We start from the raw sequence: 12,003 nt of genomic DNA, 5'->3' as shown, positions 1-12,003 counted from the left end.
CTTGAGATCTGAGAGGTTGGGGACAAGAGACATATGGTTTTGGGAGTTAGTGTGTTTAATATGGATGCATTTGTTCTAATTGGAAGCAGTTAACATGGTGAAGCCGGAGGGGGGGGGGGGGGGGGGGGGGGGGGGCAGTAGAGTAATGTGGGTTAGATTATAATTTTGTAGAGCAGCAGTAGTAGGTGGGGAAGCAACAGAAAATACTTTTGAGTTTGCAAAATACAGAGTCTTTGCTGACGGCGTTTATGGATGTTAGTGGTGTATTGCTCTAAAATGAGTTTATCGTCCAGGATGATTCAGAGACATTTGAAGAACTCCACCATTTCAACAGTTTTCATTACTGATATAAAAGGTTGCGAGGAGGCCGGTAATTATACCGGGTTTGGCCATTTTTATCTGAAAATATAATTCCCTCCGGACATCCTGGCCCACGGCCAACAATTGCGCTCTCTCTCGCTGTCTTTCTATCACACTCACACACACACACACACACACACACACACACACACACACACACACACACACACACACACACACACACACACACACACACACACACACACACACACACACACACACACACACACACACACACACACACACACACACACACAGGGCGATACACAGCATTACAAAGATGAAGAGATTGGCACTTATGAGAAGTTTGGTGTAAAGTAGTAATAAAAGTGTGGTTGTGTCACAACGTGCAGGTGAAACCACAGCGCTTATCACAAAAACAAATGCACAGCATTCACGGTCCTGTCCCATAAAACATTACCACTCAAATTTCAAAACTGTATGACGTGACTCTACAAGATCTCCACAAAAGCTTAATCAACTGTCCCAAACCTGGATTTAACAGAGGCATGGACGGCACTCACCTGTGAATATTATTTTGCCATCACCTGTGAGTAGCCTGCTATGTTCTGATTTATTTCCGGCCAGCTGAGCCAATCAAAGGTATGAAGGATTATTCTGAGTGCCTCTTTTTGTAGCAATCTGTCATTGCTCGTTATTCTGAAAAATATAATTTGTTTATTCATTGCCAATTTCCCCCCTTTTCTCCCAAATTTAGACCCTGATTTCCCCACACACCTGTATAATCTTGCACTGCTGACTGCTGGCTGGTCTTCAGACTGCTTGGTCCAAGGGATGGTATTGAAACCACATGCTTCCTCCAATACACATGGCATTGCCTGCCGTTTCTTCTCACCTGCCAGCGAAGAACTTCACCTGCAAGATGTCGCGCAGCCACAGCCAATTGTATTTGTTGGAACTCCCGGCCAAGATGGATGCACCGCAGAGGATTCAAACCCCTATTCTCCACAGTGGTAGGCAGGAACTTTACCCCTGCGCCACCTGAGTGCCCCAGCTTCATTATTTATTCATGTAGGGTTATGAGCTACGCAGTGGTGTGGGCCAGGGCTGCCAAAATATTGGGAGATCAAACACCAAGCCGGCTGCAGAATTCTGGATGAGGTGCGGAAGTTTGAGAGAGGATGCAGGCAGGCCAGCAAGGAGAGTTACTGTATGTGTAGAGCAGTCAAGCCTTGCGTATTTCGTGAAGAAGGGTCTGATTGTCCAGAAGTTGTACAGTACATTTCTGACGAACAGGAGTGAGTGATCATGATCACAATGTAGGCCTCCTAAAGCCTGATTTATACTTGGTTGCGCATTGTGTCTCGCACTGAAAATAGCCAATATCTACAAGCTCACAACCCATCGTTGTAAGCTTGTAGATATTGGCTATTTTCGGTGCATGACACCAGTGCACAGTTAAGTATAAATCAGGCTTAAGACTGGTAGGTAGTTGGCAGTTTGCGTAGGAGACACTTCCTTGCTTTTGAGGGTAATTCAGTCGTTCTGAATATAAATATTGTTCAAGTCTCATGACCCAGAGGCTTCATGACTCACTATTCTAACAGCATACACACACTGAACGAACACATGCATGCTGCATGCATACAGACTCCTACAATACCCATAATAATGTATAAAACAGTGAAAGTAATGGTACATTTTCTTAAATGGGGGTTTTGATAAGAGGAGTAATATTACAACTTATTCATTTTAATGAGATGGTTGGACATGCTTTGTGGAACACTGGTTTGTGACCTGGAGGTTAAGTTTGTAAATAAATTGTTCCTTTTCCACTGGCTTTAATCTTTCGTGTGTCAGAATCTCAGAGCACGGTAGACAGTGGGGATGATCCTTTAATCCATATTGTACAAATCACCTGCTAGTGCAGTATATATGCTGGTAGTAAAGCGTTTCTCACTCGTGGTTGAGGTTGACAATACTTGTGGGGTGTCAGGTGGAGTACTTTTAGATGGATCTTGCTGTTCCACATCTATGACCATCTTTGTGAGAATGTCTACAGTGAGCTGGTGGGGATGGCATGGGGGGAGAGCGGGGGGGTACAGTGTACAGCTGACATCAGCATCAGTGGGAGGAGAACGGGTGAGAAGAAGTGACAGATAAACACCCCAACCACATTGTTTCACCAAAACCAGGCTAAAAACAATAGTCAAATTACTATCTGTCCAACAATTAGCTATCAAAAGTAAATGTACTACACTGTATGTGTGCAGTTGGTGAACAAAAACGGCCATATCACACTGCAGTGTTCAGTAGTGAAGCCTCGCGCAATACAGGCTAGTTTCTTACAGTATGTGCATGTCCTAGTGTGGTGATGGTCTATGACTATAATCTTTATACACCTATAAGTACAAAAGTGCTTCACGAGAGATTCCCATTTCAACCACACCCCAACTGCCTCAATCTTTTTACTTGACCACATATGTAAGGCCAGAGGTGCATCTGTTTTCTTGTATAATTTTTTTTTTGTACATATCCATACATACTGCACATACATATACATACATACATACAGTACATACTGTGGAGTCTCGCTGGGCCGTCAGACAGGTGAGCACCCCAGCGAGGCGAGACAGTGGAGCAGAGGCAGTGTTCAGCACCAAGGACAGCGTCTCCGCCTAGGCTGAGTCATTGAGGGGAGGTACGTACCACTCTACGTACTTACTCAGCTTGATGTGATGACTAAACTACCTGAAGAGAAGCTGCACTGAGTCAGTGCTGATCAGGCCTCCCTATATACACGAATCCACAGACGCGCTACCTGTAGGCAGTCATAGCTGCGGTGTCAACGCTCCGCACCGCAACACCGCAGCAATGACTGCCTACAGGCAGCGCATCTGTGGATTCGTCTATACAATGCCCTCACTCTGCCTCTACTGATAATGCTAGCATAACACATTATAAAGCCTTTTATAATGACGTACGGTCAAGTATCATAATACTTCATAATTGCTGGTCACTCACAGACTATTCCTTTTGGCCAGGATCATAGTGTATTTCTTGCTAGAATATCACATTTAATAGATCGAAGTGCTCTTGAAATATTGCCAGAGGCACTTGTTCAATCTCATTTTGATTGTGCCTGCACATCCTGATCCTGGTACACTATAATCCCTAAGATTCTAAGAAGCTGCAGACCTCTTAAAATAGATTAGTAAGGTGGATTCTTAAACTGGATCCCAGAACACAGATTCTCCCTGCTCATTATATTAGCCTCGTAAGTAGCTCAGAGTGTAGGAGAGTATCACATATTAAAAAGTGTATGGTTCACAGGATTGCAATTATTTCCACGAATCAATCAAATTTGAGGAAAAGGTGGGACAATGTTTTTTATAACATGGAAGTGATGAGAGTCTGTTGTGCAGCTTTGCACACACACTCCTACCCTTCTCCTGACCCCGGGATGTTCATTGAGATGATTGCAAGAGCAATCGCAAGGATTCGGTTTATGGAATTCATGTTTGCCATTATTTTATCCATTATTTGGGTTAGACTGTTTGTGCTAATAATGTAGATGATGCGTTGATCGAACCAAGCACTTTGTGCGCTTTGGAAGTGCTCTGCCCATTTATTTATTCAAATATCAAAGTGCTCCACCATGATTTTTTTTCAATAATAAGCACTTTCTGTGGACACAGTCTTGTGATTTTAAAGATAAGATAATAATGTTAAATGGAACGTGATGCCCTTATATTGTTGGAGCCGTTGTTTGAATAGAGGAGATGTTTTAATGTTTCACCTTTGGCATCTGAGCTAAACCCATATTATTCCCAAATAAAAGAGGTTACATTTTGACACCAAAGACTAAAAGCCGTACATGCAGTGAATATGATTTGATACCTGAACTGAATATATATATATACGAAAGTGTAAAATGTCTGACGGCACAGTTCACAAGTTACAATTAGCAATTTTCAATTCCATTTTGAGCGGTGGTCAATATTGTCAAGTCAACAGGCAGAATCTTTTAACCCATTAAGACCGGGAACGCATCTCCGTCATTTTAAAAATTTTGGGCTATTCAAAAATAGCAAGTTCATAGCACGGCACTCAGAACTTGTAGATCTGCATTTTTTGAAAATTTGTGAAATTTCTTTGAATAAATATTTTTATAAAGGAAATAATTTCTTCCTCAAATCTTAGCTTCTGGGGGGTCTCTGGAACAAAAATATTTTGAGATGGAAAAAAAAACCTGTTAGGATTTAGAAGACATTGTAGAATCCCCAGAAGCAAAGATTTTAGTTACAAATGATAAACAGATTTACAAACTTTTTCACGAATTTTCAAAAATTGCAGATCTACAAGCTCATATCGCGGCACTCGGTGCCACACTATGTGGCCGGTCGTAATGGGTTATATTAGTCAGTTAAAAAACATGACATACAATAGGCAAATTTCACCCCACCTGTAATAAACCCACTTTTCACAGGAGGGTGAAACAGGAGATGTACTGCATTTGAGAGTGGCAGGATCAGAGCCCCCTGGGGCCTACCGGTGTTTCCTTGGCCTGCCTCTCATAATTGGGCCAAGATAGCACCATCATTCCTGTGACAGCCTGCATCAACGGGATAATTGTAGCTGAGGATTCTATTTCAAACTTCATTAAGTTTCAAAGCAGGATTTGTCACTTTGCCCAGATAGGAAGAAAGGATAGAGAGAGGCCAAAGAAAGAGAGAAAGAAAGAGAAACAATTACCGCTCTTCCACTGAGGAGAGCATCAATATTTGAATAACCCTTCAGTTCAATGGAGGGGAGGGGTAGGAGGGTGTCACATAGCACCTCTGTCACATTTAATTTCAATAAATGCTATTCAGTAATATGATTAGAGTTCTCTTGGACCAAAGACATGACTTAAAGGGTTAACGCCTCAGCCTGTTTAATTCCTCTTTAATTTGAAAACTGATTCTAAATCCTAATTACTTTTCCGCCAAAACTGCTGGAGCTGAAATTTTCACCCATGGCACGCGCACACATACATCACTGGTGGTGTTCTGGTCACATGGGGGGGAATTGTGGGAGTTTTGTGAGCTGCCTAAATATTAGTCATCTAGGCTCAACATCTGCCTACCAATTAGATGACGGAAGGTAGATAGAGGGGAGGGCATGGAGCAGTGTCAGGAAGATAGATGCAAACAGATGAGGAATGAGAGTATACAGTAGGAGGAAGACATTGTTGGGTAGAAAAAAAGAAAGTGGAGAAGATCTTCTTAGGGCTCTGAAGGCAAAGGCCCAAGATGAATGCCAATGAGAGAGAGAGAGAGAGACAGAGAGAGAGAGAGAGAGAGAGACAGAGAGAGAGAGAGAGAGAGAGAGAGAGAGAGAGAGAGAGAGAGAGAGAGAGAGAGAGAGAGAGAGAGAGAGACAGACAGACAGACAGACAGACAGACAGACAGAGAGAGAGACAGACAGACAGACAGACAGACAGACAGACAGACAGACAGACAGACAGACAGACAGACAGACAGACAGACAGACAGACAGACAGACAGACAGAGAGAGAGAGAGAGAGACAGACAGACAGACAGACAGACAGACAGACAGACAGACAGACAGACAGACAGACAGACAGACAGACAGACAGACAGACAGACAGAGAGAGAGAGAGAGAGAGAGAGAGAAAGAAGACAGACAGACAGACAGACACACACACACACACACACACACACACACACACACACACACACACACACACACACACACACACACACACACACACACACACACACACACACACACACACAGTGACAAAGATGCACCACACAGACAGACAGACAGACAGACAGACAGACAGACAGACAGACAGACAGACAGACAGACAGACAGACAGACAGACAGACAGACAGACAGACAGACAGACAGACAGACAGACAGAGAGAGAGACAGATAGATCACATGCAGCCATGAGAAAATGATGTACTGTTGTAGTGGCCATCACTATCACGCGCACGCACACACACACACACACACACACACACACACACACACACACACACACACACACACACACACACACACACACACACACACACACACACACACACACACACACACACACACACACACACACACACACACACACACACACTACACTTGAATGAAAATTCTCGTCCACCTCTCCTCCACACCCTCTCTCTGTCTCTAATTTGCACCTCCAGGTCTGACGCACCGCAGGCATCTCTCTTCAACTATTAGCATACCCTGCTACAGGAGCACCACCACCACCACCACACCCCTCAGGAGGGAAAATCCACTGTGAGACAAGGAGGCACTCAGCTGCCGGTATTGATCTTACACTCTGATTTCAGAGGGTCTCTTTGAAAATGCAAAGGGAGGCGGGTTGTGTCCATCAACCCGCCTCCCTCCCGCATCGTATCTTCTTCGGTCACCATCCCAGTACTATTCACATATACTTCAAACGACACCAAACTTTCTTTTTGGCTTCTGAGGGGCTTGCCGAACTAAAGAAAGTTTAGAGCAGACAAAGGTTTTTTTATACTGCCTCAGAACTCGGCTCTGAGTTCTACTGTAAATGCTAAACCCAGCCCACTCTGTATTCTGCCTAGCAACTCTGTGGCTCACTGAAGCATTGTATACAGTGCTGGAGTGTTACATCATGACCGGATCTCCGCTGTGCATTTTCATCAATCTCTGACGTGCTTTGACATAATTTGTCTCTGAGAATTTTTCCATTTCTGGCCACAGACACAGTGGACAAAGTGTGTGCTGTCTCTCTGACTCTCGCCATGAATAAATTGCCAGTTGGTTGTGTTTGTAGTCATACAGAGAGGGATGATCCGCACCCAAGCCTTCCTCAAAACAGTCCATGGTACATTGCTGACAGATTGCAGAAATAAAACAATATAAATCATGAGCACGTCGAGTTGCTGACCAATCACACATGTTCGGTTGTGAAAGGCACTGCCGGAGTTCTTATGACCTTACTTTGTTCTTCTTGGTCGGTAGGAGTATGCTGCAGCCTTCAGTCCTCCACCATAAGGTCAAATTGTCATATTTTGTTGTTATCACATAGCTGCTACATACTGTAACTGTTTGATTACGTAGCCAGATAAAAGTCAGTTAGCTACTAGTACCTCACCCGCTGGGTGGGGGATCCCATGGCGTCTAACGATGAATGACGGCGCCGGTTCAAACCAAGCCTTTCTGAGAGATTTGCACACTGTGTTGCATCTGGTGACAGTGATAAGGGCAGGTTCCCCTTAGCTCTCTGTTTGCCAGTTCTCACACTGTGCTTAATATGGGAAGATGTGTGTTGTAATACTTCAGAGACGCTTTGATAGCTGGGTCTTCCAGATAGGCCTACAGAATGCGATACTGTCGAAACTTAATCCTCACATCCCCCCTTTGCCTGACGTTTTGTGTGGAAAAGAGAAATATTTTGTCTGCTGGTGGAGAGAGTCTCATGCCAACTATTCTCCTCATTAGGGAACAAGATATAATGGTACATTTTAAATGCTGGTGGATGTAGCTTTAATGGGCCAGAAAAATACGAAAATGTCTCCCTGAACATACACTAGAGTTGAATCTCATAATCATGCAGCCACTCTCGTTTTCTTAGATTAACTAGCCAATTAGAAAACTATAGCATTTTGGCTTATTCTCACCAGTTAAAATTCATCAATTCAAACAATGTGCCTCATACTGTATATGTTAGGTTTAGGTTAACACCAACTCACATCACTATATAGCATATAGCCTACTGTAAAAAACAAGATATGTGTCGCTATATTATATCTCTATTTTAATAGAGATTTATTGAATTCAAGAAGTAAGATAAGATATTAAAAAGTGAATAGTGACTGGATGCCGTCAATAATTATGAACTCAGTAGGCTATAGAGGAGACCTACTGAATGATCCAGTGTGGAAGAGCCAGAGTTCCCACAAGTGTGTGTGTGTGTGCGCGCACGCACGCACGCACGCACGCACGCACGCACGCACGCACGCACGCACGCACGCACGCACGCACGCACGCACGCACACACACACACACACACACACACACACACACACTCTTGCGGTTTCCGCACATTGTTTACAAATCCTCCTGAGATTTAACTTTGCAGTAGAACAATTTCTGAACACTTGGAAGACAAACACAGCTCCTCTGGGCCTGATTGTTAGAGCAAGAATTCTCGCAGTCCAGACATGAGAGCTATACTTTCACATTCTGCTCTCGTCTCTGGCTTAGCGCAGACCACAACTCTCCGTTCACTTACTGTCTACATCTCTCCATGCTCGGTGGGATCTGATAATGAGGCATCCAGCAAAACTAACGCAAACATCTCGTGAACTTGCCCCCATCTGAACCAATTTAACCCATTAAGACCGGAAAAGCATCTGTGTCATTTTTTACTTTAGCTATTATACATATCATTTTGGTGGTCCTTGACATGATATAGTTTGAGCACCACTGATATAGCAACATACGTTTTTAGAAGGATTTAGATGACAGTTTTAGAATCGACCTCAGGTCTTAATGGGTTAAACTCCAACATGCTCAAGTCTATGGGGTCATACAAGTCTTAAAGCACAATTACGTTTTGATAGAGGTTTGGGTTGTGTAATAAACCTTCCAATAATGTAACCCCACAAATTGGTGAGATATCTTCAATAGTTGCATCTTAGATGCAGTAATCCAAAATAGTCTCCCCATTGACTTACATTGGCGCGGTGAAACAGGTATCAAAGTGAGACGTTTAAACCACAAACAAACGCAAAGTTTGGCCAATGTATAAAATTACAGTCAGTATGTTTAGAAAATAAAAATGTCAAATTCAGCGCAGCGATAGTTCATGTAGGCAGGGAAGGCAGGAGATTTATATGTTCACTCTCCCCGGACCCCCTCCCCCATTCATTCGCTAACAATCTAATTAATTCATACTCCCACAAGTCAGTGCGTACAACCTCGCGCCATTCTCATTCGCTACAAGCAAACTCATTCACGCCCTCATTCCCACAGTGCAACTCTGGTGGTTCATTTAAGCAGCCTCTGTTCTCTGTTCATTCTACGTGCTTAGCTGTCATTGCAGGTTGTACAGCTGTTGGTTTTCAAATTCCCTCCACCTCCCCGGCCTCCTCCCTGTGGCATTTAGTTCATATTGTTAATAGGTTGGTTCTGTGGATTGTACTGTAGTTCTATGGATTGGACTATGACTATGATATGTGGTAGTTGTTCATGTAAAACTGTATTTTATGCTCTGGGGGGTTTGTGATGTCAGATTCAGTGTCATGCTTGCCCAGGTAATCTGTAATATATCACATGAGCAGAGTCACACCGCCAAACTGGATGCAATATCATTGCAGTAAATGGTTAATATTGCAGTAAATGGTTATATGCAATACATGGTATACGGTTGATAAATGGTTATAATGGTTTAATCTTGAGCTGAAGTGTCTAAATGAACTTTGTGTTCACCATGTCTGTTATTGCGTGTGTAAGAAATTATTATGTACCTTTACCAATAAACTGTAAACAGACGGAAAAACAGATGAACCAGGTTTTGTCATTTCATACACTTGCAGAACTTTATTTTAGTTAATTTGTGTGTTAAAAGTGTGACGAAGCCTGTTTCACTGTACAATGTAAGACAATGGGGAAAATATTGGATCATGCATTTTTTATATACGAAGTATTGAAGACATCTCGTCAACATTTGGAGTTACATCATGGCAAGGTAACACATGCAAACCTCCACCAAAGCTGAATGACCTAATACTTTGTTGTAAGGCATAGTCGCTTGCTGGAAATAACAGATTTTTGCGTCGTTTTTTTATGGCATGGCTCTATAGGAGGCAGAGCTGTCTACAAGAGAGTCTCTGTGTGTGTGTGTGTGTGTGTGTGTGTGTGTGTGTGTGTGTGTGTGTGTGTGTGTGTGTGTGTGTGTGTGTGTGTGTGTGTGTGTGTGTGTGTGTGTGTGTGGATCAAATCTTGCAAACCGCTGCACTGATCAGTGCCAACTTTCTTGTGCACACTGTAGGCCACCGAAGTACCTCCACTACACCCACATTTTTTTTTTCACATAATGCTTTATATGAAATATTTAACTTAGATGAAAAAATGTAAGTCAATGGGGCTCTGGTCGGTCTTAAACCTTTCAGCCTAAATTTGAAGTCATTCTATATCCAAATTGGCTTAAGGGAGGACACTATGACATCAAATAGCTGTTCCATACACACAAGCAATATAGTACTTCCTGGCCATGAAAATCACATCATGATAAGAAGCTATACTACAGATAAACAAAGCTTGTGCTTAAATAGGACTTTAGTGCTCAGGGCAGCTCTTACCTGGTTTGGATCCTTCCGCTACAGAGCCGTTGTAGACCTGGTTCTGGAACTCAGGCCTGTTGTCGTTCATGTCGATAACGTAGATGTACAGATCTATTGGATTCTCCACCTGGTTGCCATTCATGTCCACTGCATGGGCTCGCAACTATGCACACGCACGCAAGCGCGCGCACACGCACACACACACACACACACACACACACACACACACACACACACACACACACACACACACACACACACACACACACACACACACAAAGAAAAGATCATTAGCATCCAGTTCCCTACCCCTCAGTGGAAATTAACAGTGGTGTTCAACTTCGAATGACATGAAACTCGCCAGGGTTAGAATGGGAACACAATACACAACACAACACAACACAGATAGCTCAATTACCACTCAGTGCTGACATTTTGCTAATTGGCAACTCCACTCAATTGGCAATTAGTCAGATTCTCCACGCCAGTAGGGATTGAGTATCCTGTTGGCATCTTGGCATGGGCCCTCGCCAACGGCACGAGCAGTAAAGTAGTGAAATGTATAACAACATCTAATCTGTTGTCAGCAGACTCAGCACAGCTGTAGGCCTAGTATAGGAATCATCAGAGAGGTGCACTAGCTCTAGCCTGGTAAACCACCCCAGTGGCGGCAATCACATTTCATTTGATTTCAGCAGAGGGGAAATGTGATTTCCGAGACCGGGGTGGTTCACCAGGCTACACTAGCTCCACGTGGTGGCAACTCTTTGTTCGGGGAGGGGGTGGCTGTTTGTCTGGCCATTTTGCCGTGGCCTCTCCCACTGATGTGCCTTTCCTTGAACATTCCCAATGTGAGAAGAAAGAGCACGGCGGGAGGAGATGACAAGGGAAAGAAAGTGCTCACATGAAGAGGAGTCGGAGGAGATTGGAGAGAGTGAGCCTTGTGGAAGTGAATGAGACATGAGCGAAGAAGAGGGAGGGGGTGGTGAGTGATGTGACAAAAGCAATCACCATCCACTGTACAACAGGATGTCTTAATCTCCATCACTATGGTTACACAGTTACACACAGTGCCCTGTACTCTCCCACCAACTCCCATTAACCACTTTCAACCTGGTATCCCTATTTTAGGCATGCCATCATTGGCGAACATCGTAAAATTATGATAATAATGATTGTATTTATTTTCACAAGATTTAAAACATAGGGCTTTTAGTGGTTAATGATATCACACAACAACACAAAGCTTCATAATAGCTCCGCAAACTCAACTGCGCTGTGGGACATCACTCACAGTACCTTCGTCTTCAATACTATGTAAATCTATAGTCTG

At 43.4% G+C, this 12,003-nt stretch overlaps 1 protein-coding gene across 2 annotated transcripts in view; it reads right to left on the bottom strand.

Moving 5' to 3' along the window:
* Window positions 1-12,003, bottom strand: part of cdh4 (cadherin 4, type 1, R-cadherin (retinal)) — a 252,407-nt gene that overhangs the window by 48,426 nt on the left and 191,978 nt on the right. For both annotated transcript variants that reach the window (XM_084063062.1, XM_084063063.1), the window contains exon 7: window positions 10,689-10,833. In XM_084063062.1, the coding sequence (XP_083919188.1) occupies window positions 10,689-10,833 (145 nt within the window). The remainder of the gene's footprint in view (window positions 1-10,688; window positions 10,834-12,003) is intronic.

The sequence above is a fragment of the Gymnoscopelus microlampas genome (assembly GCF_963454915.1).
Source record: "Gymnoscopelus microlampas genome assembly, chromosome: 7".
NCBI lineage: Eukaryota > Metazoa > Chordata > Actinopteri > Myctophiformes > Myctophidae > Gymnoscopelus > Gymnoscopelus microlampas.
The sequence above is the reverse complement of the archived record's forward strand: the minus strand, read 5'-3'. Positions and strand labels throughout refer to the sequence as shown.